General features: G+C 35.4%; 1 protein-coding gene across 3 annotated transcripts in view; it reads right to left on the bottom strand.

The window, feature by feature from the left end:
• The window catches only part of LOC131435357 (uncharacterized), a 78,594-nt gene that overhangs the window by 21,042 nt on the left and 40,557 nt on the right, over positions 1–16,995 (bottom strand). For all 3 annotated transcript variants that reach the window (XM_058603162.1, XM_058603164.1, XM_058603163.1), the window contains exon 2: positions 16,760–16,900. In XM_058603162.1, coding sequence (XP_058459145.1) covers positions 16,760–16,900 — 141 coding nt within the window. The remainder of the gene's footprint in view (positions 1–16,759; positions 16,901–16,995) is intronic.

Raw genomic sequence — 16,995 nt, 5'->3', positions numbered from 1 at the left:
AATGACAGATCTTTCAAAGTTATGACAGGAAATCTTACACGACTAGTTTTGAATTTTTAGTTGACACCCGATTCCTCAAGAGCATCTGATTTTTTTTCAAAATGGAAGTTTTGAAAAAAGTTTGTGTCGTCATCATTCAATTACGATGGGAGAAGCTCACGTGCAATGCAAAAATAAAAATATTGATTGGGAACACATCTTCTTTACAATAGTATAAGTCTCGTTGCAGAATATGCCACTGTTGTGAGAAAATGAGAAGACTCAACACGAAAATACTTTTGAATATTGTTTTTTTAGATCAAAAACTTACATGCAAATACATTAATAGCAAGTCCAATCCCTTTGAGCGTTAATAATGGTTTGACGCCTTCGAGGCATACTTTGAGCGAGATTTTGGGCGTATTCTTCTGAGAACGACCTCCAAATTTTGTGAATTCGGTGAACAAGCTGATTCAAATTGTGTGGTCGGTTCTTCCTAAGCTTCATCTTCATTTGAACCCAAACGTTTTGAATTGGATCGACATCGGGCGACTGAGAAGGCTAATCCAAGGTCACGACACCACGACGTTTTTACACATGTTTTTCACTCAACATCAGTCTTTGCAAAGTGCTTTAAAATATCAAATTATTTGCGATCAAATGTCTGCAAACAGTTCCGTATGATATATTTAAACCTTTTTTGGTCAATTATGAAGCACCTTCACGCAAAGTTGATGTCGGATTCTTTAAAAACAGGTCACGAATCAATGTGATAGAAACAGGTGGGACAAACACAACTCGTTTGTGTTAGTGAAATTAAGATTTCTTTAGCAACTCAAGTAAAACTAAAAACCACGTGCTTGCTTTCGTCACAACGTTCGGACTAGTTGGCATTGAATCAAAGCATGTTTATTTTTCATGTATGTCGTCATACCGAACTGTTTACAAAGTTCTGATTTCTAACACAAGTAAGCCATGTGGTCTGCCTCACATTGGTCACGAAAAAGTGATTTTTCGTCTTTTTCCGACATTACACCGACAGAACAGCGATTTGGATTTTCGACTTTTGCATGTATTTTGCAGCTGCACACAGTGGTTCAAATCAATAAAAACGTGGACATAAATCAGTAGCTGCCAAACCGTTCTTTTAATGCATATAGATGCTTTTAAGAAATTATTTACAAATAAAGGGTGATTTTTTAAGAGCTTGAGAACTTTTTTAAACAATAAAACGCATAAAATTTGCAAAATCTCATCGGTTCTTTATTTTAAACGTTAGATTGGTACATGACATTTACTTTTTGAAGATAATTTCATTTAAATGTTGACCGCGGCTGCGTCTTAGGTGGTCCATTCGGAAAGTCCAATTTTGGGCAACTTTTTCGAGCATTTCGGCCGGAATAGCCCGAATTTCTTCGGAAATGTTGTCTTCCAAAGCTGGAATAGTTACTGGCTTATTTCTGTAGACTTTAGACTTGACGTAGCCCCACAAAAAATAGTCTAAAGGCGTCAAATCGCATGATCTTGGTGGTCAACTTACCGGTCCATTTCTTGAGATGAATTGTTCTCCGAAGTTTTCCCTCAAAATGGCCATAGAATCGCGAGCTGTGTGGCATGTAGCGCCATCTTGTTGAAACCACATGTCAACCAAGTTCAGTTCTTCCATTTTTGGCAACAAAAAGTTTGTTAGCATCGAACGATAGCGATCGCCATTCACTGTAACGTTGCGTCCAACAGCATCTTTGAAAAAATACGGTCCAATGATTCCACCAGCGTACAAACCACACCAAACAGTGCATTTTTCGGGATGCATGGGCAGTTCTTGAACGGCTTCTGGTTGCTCTTCACTCCAAATGCGGCAATTTTGCTTATTTACGTAGCCATTCAACCAGAAATGAGCCTCATCGCTGAACAAAATTTGTCGATAAAAAAGCGGATTTTCCGAATGGACCACCTAAGACGCAGCCGCGGTCAACATTTAAATGAAATTATCTTCAAAAAGTAAATGTCATGTACCAATCTAACGTTTAAAATAAAGAACCGATGAGATTTTGCAAATTTTATGCGTTTTATTGTTTAAAAAAGTTCTCAAGCTCTTAAAAAATCACCCTTTATATACCGCGTAATTTGATTCTATCCCTAATTGTTCATGACCTACTTCGACAAAAAATATAACCATAACTTTTTTTTCTGAAGAGATAGAAATTTTTTTTCTTCGACAAACTTAGAACTATTGAAAATAATTTACTTTGTCAAATATACCAAAAGTTTAGGTCGCACCGTTTCGGATACACAAAGCGTTTTTGTGGCAACCCCCTTAAAATCAATTTTTTATTCATAACTTGTTTCAAGTTATTTTTTTATGTATACTTTGTTTGGAATAATTGAAGCAAATAAAAAATCCCATATTTTTGTTGAAGGTAGTGCATAGGTTCGTTGTTTCCTGGCAAAGTTATACAACATTTTACCTTTTTTACCTATGATAAAACCTTACACCGAAGCGAAATATGCAACTTTATGCAGCTGATTTTTACAAAATTTATAGGAAAAGATATGCCCAATACTATAAAAAAATTCTAAGTGGAACTCGATGGAACTTTTTTTAGGCCATTCCAAAGCTAGTTTTAGTTATTGAATTATGACAACCCCCTTGAAACTAGTTTTCTAATCATAACTTGTTCCAAGTTTTTTTTACATATTTTGTTTGGAATAATTGTAGAAAATATAAAATCCCATAATTTTGTAGAAGGTTTATTCTTTTCTGAAAAAGTTATACATCATTTTAGTTACCTATTTTTACCTAGGAAACCTTGTACCGAAGCGAAATATGCAACTTAATGCAGCAAACTTTTACAATACTTTTAGGAAATTATATTCCTAATCCAATTTATTTTATAATAAGAATATCCTGAGTACTATTCGTGTGACTCATTTTCACTATGGCCGTACGGAAGGAGTCACGCGTCTGCTATTTCTGTAACTCACAGTTCTTTTTAAAAGAACCGCAGCTCACCAGTTCACCGCACTGGTAAGCAGGGATGCCAGGTTCACAGATTAATCTGTGTTTCACAGATTTTCAACCTTTTGAACAGATTTAAAAAATGGCACAGATTTTCACAGATTTATGAAAATGGTCACAGATTTACACAGATTCTGAAATCGATCACAGATTTTTGAAATTGATCATAGTTTAGCACCAAAAATTACAGAGCGGTCTGAAATATTTTTTTTTTTTGCTTACCAAAATGATTCCGATTAGTTATTATGGAAACCGGGAAACATGCACAGATTTAGCACAGACAGGTTTTTGGCTTGATCACAGATTTTTTAAAAAATGACCTCGCATCCCTGCTGGTAAGGTGGAAACAAGCAACAAGCTGAACGGATTTTCGGTTCTTGAAGAGCGAGTGATAAATGAGAAGAAATGTGTGCATGAGCTTTTGTTCGTTTTTCCAAATGTGTATTTATCCTTCTTCAACAAATTGAATGAGCCGTTGTCAATAAGAAATCTTACCTCTCACTCAGTAGGCTAAGTTACATTCAGGGATGCCACTTTTGCAGATATTCTCAAATATGACACAATAATAATTCGCAAACAAGTTAGTTCGCATAGCATTGTTCTTTGTTCATCAATGATTTCGATCATGCATATGAAAGAAAAAACGGCGCTCAAAACAATCCTTCAGTTCCATTTAAATGAGCTGATGAGCTGATACATTGAATCGATTCCCATCAGTGAGCTGATCGGTTCGGAGCTGCTCACCAGTATGAGCTGCTTCGCACATCTCTAAGTGAGCGTCGGACGATCGATATATCATCTTAAAAAACGTGTTGCTTCGCGATAACTCAATTTATTTACACGTTTAAAAATGAAATCTCTTTGTAAAGGTTTGTACTTTTGCAATACTTTTTCATATTTTGATTGGAAAACATTTTTCCATTTTTTTAATATGTGTTGAATTTAGATAATTTTTCGGATTTTCAATATTTAAAACCCACTTTGAAAAGGCCTAAAAAAATTGCATCGAGTTACACTTCGTTTTTTTTTATGATATTGTTAATTGTCAAAAAGTAAACAAAATAAAAATCCCAACTATTTTCTTAAGTTGCGTATGCAAGCATAAGCATGTTTATGTGTGTTTATGCGCACTTTGTAGTAGATACTTAGGTAATAGAGGTAGATTCTACGTAGATAAATCCAAAAAAATTGTTTTTAAAATAAAGTGATTATATCTCAAAAAAGAATTTTTTCACACTGTTTATATCTTCAGCAAAAATATTTCAAATGTTTTTTTTTTTCGAAACAAGATATAAAAAAAAAAATTTTTTGTGAAAAAAAAATTATTTTTATTCGAAATTTGTGCTACCACCTTAACAAAAATTAAGGTGTCACTTTCAAAAGAAGCGTAATATAATCATGTAAAACTTCTTCGAAGACACGTTAGCTCTCAAAAATCAGTGAAAGTCAGTACAGACTTTTGACCGTCTTTTTCCAGTTTTTGACCACTGTGCGTTGCTGAGAAATCGAAGTGAGTTCCGTTTTTGGAGCTTATCTTCACTATTATCGGTGCTCTAGGAAACAGAAACCGGGAATTAATTGTTCCAAAGTATTTTTTTATATTCACTAGCTAACAAGATCTGCCAACTAGATGAATTTAGCAGAAAATTTTATAAAAACTTTCGCCTCGTTTCGCCATCGCTAGTCAATAAATACTCATGAAATTGAAAATTTTCACTAATCACACTGTAATACCGGAACCGGAAGTCGGATCTGATCAACTTTTTGAGGACTTTTTTACAGAATTTTAAGACCTTTGATTTGCTTCTTAGTTTGTGAAAGGACCGATTTTTTCATCAATTTGCACATATTTCCTTGTGATTCGGTAACCGGAATTCGGATCCAAGTGAAATTCAGGAAAAATGTATGACATCATAAGACTTTTCATTTGAATCTGAGTTTGTGAAAATCGGTTGAGCCATCTCTGAGAAACGTGTTTGACTATTTTTTTGTGCATATCACCCTGTAACCGGAAGTCGGATCGGAATAAACTTTAATAGCAGTCTATGGGACCATAATACCTTTCATTAAAATCTGAGTTTGTGGAAATCGGTTTAGCCATTCATGAGAAAATTGCGTGACATTATTTGTCGCATACATACATACACACACAGACATTTTGTGATCTCGACGAACTGAGTCGAATGGTATATGACACTCGGCCCTCCGGGTCTTGGTTGTAAAGTCGGTTTTCACAGCGATTGCATAGCCTTTCTATATGAGAAAGGTAAAACACACAGAGAATGTTTAAGTGACGAATTATTATTCACATTGGACGTAACTTCGAACAAGCAAATTAATCGGTTCTACAGAGAAAAATTTTAAGAAGCGACCTATCAAACGGTACCAAATTACTGCTTCAACTGTGATGATTTGGCCAGCAATTTCAACGCAAAGCATTATTTGCCATTATTCTCAACGTTTAAAGAGTAAGAAAAAAATATAAATGCTATTCGCAGCCCGAATTGTACAAACCATGACAATCACTTTATTCAGTCACGAAATGATCGTCATTTATCAATCAGTAATGAAGAGACAAGGGGATCCAAATAGAAAGGAATAGTTATTGCATACCCCATAATACCCTGGGTTTCGAATAACACAATTGATGCATGATGAGGTTTTCGTCATATTTCAGATATGAGCTAAAATGACAAATGAAATAGCATACATGTATCCCTGTTTGGGATCCATGCCGTAGTTCGAAAAAGATATATCTTTCTACTTTCGCTCAACTTACCTATACAAGTAACCATCATTTCACGTTTTCTATGGGTTTATGTACGAAATTCAGGCATGGTAACATGCAGTAAATTGGTTAATGTTTAAACACCTAAAGGGTGAGTCGAAAGATATTGCGTCGTTTTCAAACTTCCGTAATTTTATTTATACTTAATCAATTTTATCCAAATAACAACCTCTCGGTCTTGCAGTTGACAATGCGATTCCTGTAGACACGGAAGAAAATTAGCAAACTGATCACGAAAGGATGTTTACCAACAATGTAAATATGGAGTTGTTGCATCGCGCCAGGGGAAAATGCACATCAAACGAATACCAAGTAACAAACTGGACGACAATCTGAAACAGCGCATAAAGAAGGAACGAGAAATTGCTAATTTCAAGCGGAATCCTGATCATTTTGATGCGGATTTTTATTGTACAAGATGAAGAACTTCCATATGATAAAAGCCAGCAGATTGTAAAGATGATTAGTGAACCATTGGTCCCTTTGACTAGCTGTACAGCGATAAGAACACTTTTCCTTAAAGGAACGGATAACAACGAGATCTTCTTTGAATAATATTATTTTCATGTGAAATCGCGAACGTTCAGTTTAACAGTAAAAGAATCGGAATAAAATGAGATGAATGAAAAAAAAAACCTTTGAAGTTTGCGTCCGTCTTATAAAAACCAAATTGTTTTTATCTCATTATCTCATTAATCTTTTTTCAATGTATGTTCACATGGTAGACCAAACAGCACAATTCTGGCGAAATTTCAGTAGAACAAATCTTCGTTCTACATTTAAGCAAATCTGTAACTATTCTATTTGATTCCAAATTAAAAAGGGTGTTACAATTGAAAATTAGACATCCTCAACTTGCAACATTCTTTTCGTCGTGTATTAAAAAAATCTGCACACTCCTCATTTAAATAACGTGTCTGTGTGCAGCATCACTGGATCGAAAGCCGGATGCCGGCAAAAACGTCAAAATGAGTGGAATTCCAGCGTGGGCAAGCTGGGAGTGTCGTCTACAACAGTGGTCCATCGAACTAAAGCACTAGTCGGACTGTTGACTTACGGGAAGCTTGTGCTTCCAAATCGTGACGATAAGTAAAACAAGTCAACCAGAGGGCGATCGCGGTCGTCACCCAATCATGAAACCTGAGTCAAGATAAATAAACAACTCCCAACACAGAAATATTGTTCGATATCTGGAAGAGCGAAAAAATTTGAAGTACGCAAAGAAAGATATCGTTTGGCAAGCCACTCGCTCCTGTGGCTTAAAAAACGAAAATGGCGTTCGGAATCATCAATCAGAAAATTTATGGAAAATGTGTAACTAAACTATGCACTCAATTTTGTCCGAGATAGCAGGATTGATTTTCATGAACTAACATTCCGACTTTCGGTTCCGGAACTAAAGAATGATATGTGTAAAAATGTGCTCTCACTTTTCCCAAAGTAGGGCGGTCCCGTTTTTCATAATGAAACACCAGCTTAAGCAGGTCAAAGTAGAGGTGAATACGGAAAGGACGCCTTCTGCTCTGACATAATTCTAAATAAGGATCGGTAATTGACGTTTAAATTTACATTGTATCTGGTATAATGCTTATAACTGAAGACTCTATTTTTATTTGCAGTAAAGATTGATAAGATACAAAAATTATCATTAGAAGTATACTTTAAACCGTTTTTGAAACTTTCAAGGGTTGAAGTGCGTCAATGTGTGGTTTTGTTATATTAAAAATAATTTTATAGAATCCCTTTGTCATTATCAAAGCCAGTACTTGCATAATTTGTTGACTAATAGCCAATTTACGATACTCTTTGTTAAGTTCGCTTATGTGCCTCTTCCTATACAGTCGACACAATGAACCTTACGTTCTGGACGACAAACAATATAGTGTTGTGATAAATAAGACGGGTTCGAAAGTAGACAAAATGCTCCGGTTTTCGGATCACGACGAAGGAATATAATCGCCGTGGACTTCAAGCAGTGAAAATATTCGGCCTTCGATACAAGAGCTTGAATCTTTACTTAGAGAGCAAATACTTCTCAAATTGAAGTTTGTGCATTTATTTCACTAAAACAAAACTAATGATGATTTATACATACAATTCTACAAGTAGTGCAAGGTAATTGAACTCGTTAAAGGCAAGAACAATATACGTGAGTGTGTATAAAATTACTTCGATCGCTAATGATGAATTTATTCCAAAAACTTGCGAGAAATTAATTTATTCTAAAAATAAACATGGAATATTTTCTACCCCAACGGCATTTGTCTATTACGCATGCGTTTCAAGAAAGCTATACTCAAGGATGGCTTTTATCGTATCAAAGAATGCTCACTCGCAACTCTTCCACGATTAAATCAGTGCCATCAAAGAGAATCGAAAATCATCGCAACAACAAAAAAACCGGCATGGTACATTTAACATAGAATAGACACTAGTGCGAGAGCGAATTTCTCTCGGTGAACCGTCTGAGAATCAACGGCTAGCACGCTGGTGTGGGGATTCTCTCTGAAGCAACAAACGGTCGCTTATTCTCGTTTCGCGATCCGATTCTGTATGGGCAGTGGATAATTGCGATAGAATCATTTTACTATTACCGCTTGTTAGAACTATGTGCATATAACCTTTGTATAATTTGTGTCTATGAAAATGTATGTGAATGCTCCACACAAGGGTTTTTAAATATTGCAACCTAGTATGAGAATCATCAAGTCGAATCATCGATTCGATTTTCTGCGATAATTGTCAACTTGCGATTCTCTCTTGATAAATTCCACACAGCGGCGATCATTATCAGACTGAAATTTTCTTTAAGGGCCATGAAATACTCAGAGTATGAAGTGGAGCGAAGAAATGTAGAAAAATTCTCTCGAGGTTCATGCATTGAGAGACTCGAATTCTTGTAGCATCTTCTACCGGATTGAAAATGTTGTATACAATATAGATAAAAATCAAATTTTCAGCAATCACCAACACTGGCTATACCTTTATATATTACTTTCGACCCGAACACAGGGCTTCCATATAAATTGCTGGTTACTGACGACAATCAGACTTCCAACACTGAATGAAAAAATATTGGATTATCGTCAAGCGTAACCTCAAAAAGAAAAAAGAGACAGATGCCGTTCAAGGCGAACTATCGTTCTGCGGCGAGAAAAGTTACTAATAAGGCTATGATGGAAATAGCCAAACTGTTGAACTAGCTATTCAAAAGAGGAAACCAAAAATAGACAAAAAAAATACAATTACGGGCGTAACCGATTTTCGATCGGAGCTCTGGAACTTTATATTCCATTCGACTCTGTTCCACGAACTCGGAAAATGTCAGGATGTACGTAAACGTGTATGATTGTATTGTATGATTCTATGGTTTTTCTACGGCAGCATGAATAAGGTAACTATCTAAGGTTTGTTTCAAAGCTACTTTTTGATCATTATTGATATTCAAAGGGCAAATGGAAGAAACTTCTGCTTTCGGAAATAATGGTATAAATAACAAAACCGACAAATCGTTCTTTTTGCCTTTCTAATATAGAAATGCTATACAATCACTGCGAAAACCATTCGAATGATTCGTCGAGATCACAAAAAGTCTGTATATGTATATGTGTGTGTGATAAAAATACGTACTCAATTTTCACCAAGATGGTTGGATCGATTTTCATCAACTGAAATTCAAATGCAAGGTCTTGTGATTCTATACAAAATTTTTGGATTTCATCCGTTTCGGAAATGAAGGGTGAGTTTAAGATTTTTGAGTTTAAGACAACTTATTGTCCCATACGGGTTATATGTGGAACAATCCATTGGAAGTTTGGCCAACGCCCCATGTCTCATCTAAACATTTTTAAGGGTGGTTCAGAGCTTTCTTAGTGGTTATGAATAACAGCATAATGACAGTTCATAATGAGAATCAAAGATAATTTAGAACCAGTCGGTGTTGAACAGTCGTTCGCACCGCACGCGTATAGCTCTTGGCTCCTGGAATTTATTTCTGGCTACCTAGAGTTTCATTGATTCAAGGCATCAGTCTTTTTCAAGGCTACCTGAATCACTAACAGTCTTTTTAAAGATTAACAATTAGTCAGCCTTTCTCAAGGCTATACAAAGAGTGATATTAGAGTGACTAAGTGATACAAAGAGTGATATTAGAGTGACTAAGAAATTAATCAGCCTTTTTAAGGCTTGCTATTCAAAGAACTATTCTTCGAACTAATCAGTCTTTATTAAGACTACCACAAAATCAGTCTTTATCAAGACTTTTCCAAACTAGGAGTCTAATCTAGCCTAGTTAATTTAATTTAAAATTTCATTCATTTCAAAAATGCCTGCGTCCAACCGGAAAGGCAACAAGCCTAAGGCTAAAAATAATTCAATACGGAATAAATCACAATCCGTTAATCAACATTTTTCTAATAACATTCACGATCTTATAGAATCTGAATGTAAAAATAAAAGACAACGGACGGATTTCCCTTCCGCTGATCCTATGCCGTCTAACAATATTTACGAGATTCTTCCTGAATCCGATTGTAGCGACATAGAAGAAAATTTTTCAAAAATTCCCAATATGGACGCTTGTCGTTTTGGGAAGAAACAACAATCTTTGCCACCAGTGACGGTGATGATTTCCGGATTGAGCTTTTCTCCCGGAAGTAAAAGTCTCATTTCAAATCGGACGAAGAGGAGAATGTCGAGTCTTGGTTGATGGATTGGAAGATTACGAACGTCTTATTCGATATTTGTCCGAGAAATTTCATAAATTTGATTCATATGATATAAAATCAAACAGACCCTTCAACTCTGTCTTGAAAGGCTTATCAAATGTTCAAAGTACTGATGAAATTAAAAATAAACTAAAAGAATTGCTTGGTTTTGCCCCTTCCCAAGTAATACTTATGAAAAAAGAGCGAATGGTACCACGCTCTGGAATTTCCCATGAACTTTACCTAATACACTTCAATCGAAGTGATGTAAACAATTTGAAAACTTTAAAAGAAGTACGTTTCATTTCCCACATTAAAATTCATTGGGAACATTATAAACGGCATAATCGTATTGCAAACTTAACGCAATGTCGTCGTTGCTAAGGTTTCGACCATGGAACCAAAAATTGTCATATGGATATACGGTGTTTGAATTGTGGTAAATCGCATTCGAAAGACGTTTGTCCAATGAATGAAACCACTGATAAATTTTCATGTTCAAATTGCGATGGAAATCATAAATCCAATTATTTGAAATGTCCTGTCAAAGAAAAAATTTTAAACGCTCGTTCGCTTAGACAACAAGTCAAATCAACGACCTTAAATTTACAGAACATACCTGAAAATCAAAAAAACCGTTACAAATGCCACGCCTAATTCTTCTAAGGCTTATTTCTTCGAATTTAAAACAAAAATAGGTACGCCTTTCAATTCGTCTTCTAACGAAAACAATTTATTGATAGGTAGATCGACATCGTCATCATCTTCTTCTAATGCCAGTTATGCTAGTATGACAGGTAGAAATCTACCACTTAATTCTTCTAATGTAAATAATCAAAACACAGGACCGCTTTGCAGTTAATCTTCTAACGAAAACAATTTATTAATGGGTGGATCGGCCATATCATCTTCTTCTAATGGCAGTCTACCTACAAATATTCCTTCAATGCCATTCGCTTCTTGAAATGAAGTTGATTTAGGCGATATAACTGAAAATAAAATGATCTACCTACAAGATCAACTTTTTCAAATGATCATCCGAATGAATTCGACTTCATCACTTTTTGAAGCATTTCGAATCGGATGGCAATTCGCAAATAATATTATAATGAATTTCAAATTTAACAGTGATGTTAAATAATTATTTGAATATTTTAAATTGGAATGCTCGATCTTTGAAATCGAGTGAAGATGAATTTTATAATTTTCTTAAAGTTCACAAAATTCATATTGCCATTGTGACAGAAACTTTTCTTAAACCAAATGTCAAATTGAAAAGTAATCCACATTATGTGGATCATCGATTTGGCAGGTTTACTGGAATGGGTGGTGGAGTTGCCATTTTTGTCGAACGGCAAATTAAACATCGAATTTTACCTTCTTTCAATACTAAAGTTATTGAAAGTTTGGGAATCGAAGTTGAAAGCATTCATGGAATTTATTTCATCGCTGGAGCATATTTGCCATTCCAATGCACCGGCGAACATTTAAATTTCTTTAAAGGCGATTTGCAAAAACTCACAAGATATCGACCGAAATTTTTCGTAATAGCGGACTTAAATGATAAACATGTCCAGTGGAATTGTAGGCAAAATAACAGTAATGATAAAATAATTCATAATCAACTCTCAGCATGTTACTTTGCAGTTCTTCATCCCAGTAATTCGACTTGTTTCTCTTCCGTGGAAAACCCGTCTACAATTGATCTGGTTCTAACGGATCAAAGTCACATTTGTAGTGAACCGATTACACATGCTGACTTTGACTCAGATCATCTTCCAGTAACATTCAGGCTTTCCAACGAAGCTATAAATAATCCAATTAGTTCTATATTCAACTATCATAGAGCTAATTGGTTGGATTACAGATCTCACATTGAAAATCATGTGGATCATGAAACTATTTTAGAAAATTCTGCGGACATCGACACAGCAATTGATAATTGGAATCATTACATTATCGAAGCTAGAAATCTCTCAGTTCCCAAAGCTCAAACTAAAATAAATTCTCCTATCATCGATGACAATCTTCAACTGCTCATTCGGTTGAAGAATGTTCGTCGACGACAATATCAACGTTCTCGTGATCCTGCTATGAAAAACATAGTTAAGGATTTGGAAATAGAAATTAAACATAGATCAAGGAAGGAAATCAAATACTCAAAAACTTGCTCAGCAGTTCGAGAGTGTCCACAATTTTAATTTGAACGTTGTGAGTCCTATTGAAACCGAATTCTCTCTGAAATATAATCATATTTCAACCCAAGCGTTATCACAAGATGACATTATTGAGACGAATTTTGATGAAATTAAATCAATTAATAGGAAACTTAAAAACATTTAAGCTCCTGGTAATGATGGAATTTTTAATATTCTTATTAAATCAAGCATCTTTGCTCATAAGCCAAAGCTTCTTTTCTTAAACCAAACAATAATCACATTCTCAAATTGAATGGCTTGGAATTGACATGGTCTGATCAAGCTAAATACTTTGGTTTAACGTATGACAAAAAACTCACTTTCAAGGATCACATTGAAGGAATCCAGGCAAAGTGTAATAAATATGTTAAATGCTTATATCCTCTCATAAACAGAAATTCTAAGCTCTGTCTAAAAAACAAATTGTTAATTTATAAACAAATTTTCAGACCAGCCATGCTTTATGCAGTACCAATTTGGTCAAGTTGTTCCACCAGGAAGAAAACGCTTCAAAGGATTCAGAATAAAATTCTGAAAATGATTTTGAAGCGTCCTCCCTGGTTTAGTATAAATGAAATACACAGACTCACAAATATAGAACCATTAGATGTAATGTCACATAATATTATAAGCAAATTCCGACAAAAATCGATGCAATCTTCAATTGAATCGATTCGCTCTCTGTATTAGTTAGTAAGTTAATATATAAGTTCTTTTTACCCATTACACAATACAAGTAGGTTTAGAATTTTCCCTACACAAAAATCTCAGAATTGCGGAAGCAAATGATGTCCTCATGGTAATAACCAAATCATATTTATAATAGGGCTGAAAAGTCACCACTTGTGGCTGTACACCCAATTTAAATCTTAATAATTTAATTTTAACTCATATTCCAATAAATAGTTATTTGAAAAAAAGATATTTTGGAGACTTTCCCTGGGTTTTCGTTTTTGTTTGAGAATAAGTATACAGAACACGTAAAATCATCTACAAAAGTCTTAATGTAGCATCGGGAAGATTTTTAATAAAATTGTTGAAAATTCTTAAAAGCCTCCAAGTTTTTGAGTTGTGTCATTTTGACATAATACTTGTATGTTTGTGTGAGATATTGATTTCAATATGACTCTCAAAATTGAAAAAAATGTTGATTTTAACCTTACCTACCGTTTTCAGGGAGTTTTTGATTTCCTTCTTTAAGAGCTGAAACTAAGTTTCGAAGACTTGTAAAGAACCTTAAAAAGGTTTTGAGCGTGGTTTGATTTGTTCAATAAATCTATGTTTAATTGAACGTCCTCAACTATGGATTTCATAGTAGGACCACAAGAAAGTTTTTATTGATATCGACGAAGGAGTAGTTGATGATTATCGATGATAGGAGAATTTAATTTAGTTTGAGTTTTTGGAAGTGATAGAAAACTAATTTCATTCATGTAATGATTTAAGTAATCTGTTGGTTCACATTGCTTCGGGTATGAGATCTACCACCTAGCCGATTAGTTCTAAGGTGGTGCAATAAATGCTTTATTTGGAATCCTGAATGCTATTGGTAGATGATCTGCATCAAAATCTGTTTAAGTAATCTGTTTACTACAAATGTAACAATGATCTACTAGAACCAGATCAATGGTAGAAAGGATTTCTCATAGAAGATAAACTAGTTGAGTTATTTGGAAATAAAACTGGTTAGAAACCAGCGGAGAGCTCATTATGAAGAACTCGTACTTTCAGGCTATTTATATGATTTAGTACTCTATTAGGAAAAAATATATATCGATACCTAGTGCGTTTTTGCAAATCTCATTTGATTTATTTGCTCATCAACGCATTGAAATTGTAAACATGAAGCAGTCGTGGTATTACATTCCTTTTGTGGGATTTGACCTTCTGTTACAACAGACTTCGAAACCGATTCTTAGCGTACCATTGCATGGCTGGTACTGCGATCCTACTGACACTAAGAATCCTTCCAGGACGGGACTCGAACATACGACAACTGGCTTGTAAGACTAGCGCCCCATGCATTGAACCGGCAACCCGGGCTAAGTGACTAAAACAGTTTATTTTTACTCTGAAACATTAGTCTGTCCCAGAAAGTATGGACGCACCCAAAAACCGCTGCCATTTTGCAATGGTTCAGAATCTGTCAATTTTTATGGCTGCGTCCTGTTGTTTACACTCTTCTCTAACCACTTGTGCAGTTGTTTATTCGTTTTCTTTAGTTTGTTTCGAAATGCGTGGACTTTCAGCAGAACTACGTCGAAAAATTGTGAACAAATGGTGCACAGAACGCGGACTGTCACTGAGAAAAATAGCAAAAATGGAAGAAGTAAGTGAAAAAGTCGTGCGTAATGCAATCAGGAAGTTCGGTGAGGATAACACATTTGAGGATAAACCGAAAACGGGTCAAAAAAAGGTCCTGCTAACCCTCAGTTGGATAAAAGTATACTGAAGGCGTTCGAGCAAAAAAGGAGGTTTCAGTTCGGAATGTGGCCAAAAAAGTGGGCACTTCGAAGTCAAATGTTCCTCGTGCTAAAGAACGTTTGAATCTTCGAACCTATATAAATCAGAAACAACCAAAACGTAATCCGAAACAAGAAGCATCGATCAGGCCGAGGGTTCGAAAGCAGTACAATATGATTCTTGCTGGAAATTTGAACTGCATTATCATGGACGACGAAACCTACGTGAAACAAGATTACAAATCCTTGCCGGGACCAAAATATTATACGGTGCGAGAAGGACAAATGTTAAACCAGTCCGAGACATCGATAGAAGTCGAAAAATTTGGTAAGAAAGCTATGGTCTGGCAAGCAATTTGTAGCTGCGGTAAGATTTCGAAACCCTTCATCACCACTGCTTCAATGAACAGCGAAATATACATCAAGAAATGTTTACAAAAACGACTTCTACCCATGATTCGAAGCCACAAGGATCCTGTTGTCTTCTGGTCAGATCTTGCTTCTTGCCACTACTCGAAATCAACGGTAGAATGGTATACTACCAAAAATGTCACTTTCGTCCCAAAAGACATGAATCCACCAAATTGCCCACAACTTCGACCAATTGAGGAATTTTGGGCATTAACGAAGGCACATCTTAGGAAACATGTCTCGGCAGCCTGTTGTTGTAGTCTAATATTATCAGTATATCGAAAAAAATTTGAATATCTAACACTGAATTATTTACAGCGAAATCAAAGTGCGTCCATACTTTCTGGGACAGTCTTTATTAGTTTGACCGATTAACGTAAAATCTTATTCGGCCAACTTTTCATCGTAACATTCTTTATGCTAGAGGTAAAGGCGGGAATTTTCGAAAATAAGATGCTGAGAAACTCTGAACGAAAAGATACGAAACCAAATGAACATATTCAATAGTTCTGGCTATGAGGCGATTTCAATTGCAAATATTCGCCTTTCCAAAAAAGAAAAGTCTGTCCCAGAAAGTATGGACGCACTTTGATTTCGCTGTAAATAATTCAGTGTTAGATATTCAAATTTTATTCGATATACTGATAATATTAGACCACAACAACAGGCTTTCTGTGCCCGTTTCTCCGAAAACTGTATTCCTTGTCGAGTCGGGAACTTCAAAGACTCGGAACCGAGTGCATTCATGCGTGGGAACGAAGCTCAAATAGCAATTAGAGAAAACCGATAAGCGTTGATTGTTCGCCATATTGTAGTTCATTCATTAACTAGGTGCAATACAACAAAACAAATCGCGTATTAATACCAATTATTAAATATTATGTTTTGTGGAACAGTTAAATTGCCATGATGGAAAAGAGCAAATGGTTACATGCGATACCTTGCGCTTGGGAAAAAAGAGGACAAGGAAACGATTATGTTTAATTCGGTTACTCTTCCATGAAACTTTTCATCCAATATTATTTGATATATCGAAAAAAAAATTCAGTTAACACGAAATCAATTTGCTATGCATGTTTATAATTAGAGCTCGTGTAATAGTAAATGAACTTCCGCATAGCAATACGATGGATTTCTTTATACTTCAATGATCACAGCATATGTCGTATCCTTTAACCAAGTTTAAAATTACTCACCCATCATTTCGCGCTTTTTCGCATCGAGGATATCCTCCCAGTTGTCCAGCATACGTCCAGCCTGCTGTCGTATGCAAAGCCACGGGTTAGATCTGACCGCACACAGGAGACTTTCCAAGATTGCCGATGAGTCCACTGACGCTGCGAAAAGAGTGAGAGGGAGAGAGCAGATAAAGACAAAGTTACTTGACTTAGCTATTAATAATAATTTACGGTTGGTCATGATATGGGCAGAC

The sequence above is a fragment of the Malaya genurostris genome, chromosome 3 (assembly GCF_030247185.1).
Source record: "Malaya genurostris strain Urasoe2022 chromosome 3, Malgen_1.1, whole genome shotgun sequence".
Lineage (NCBI taxonomy): Eukaryota > Metazoa > Arthropoda > Insecta > Diptera > Culicidae > Malaya > Malaya genurostris.
This window is presented reverse-complemented; position numbering and strand designations above follow the sequence as displayed.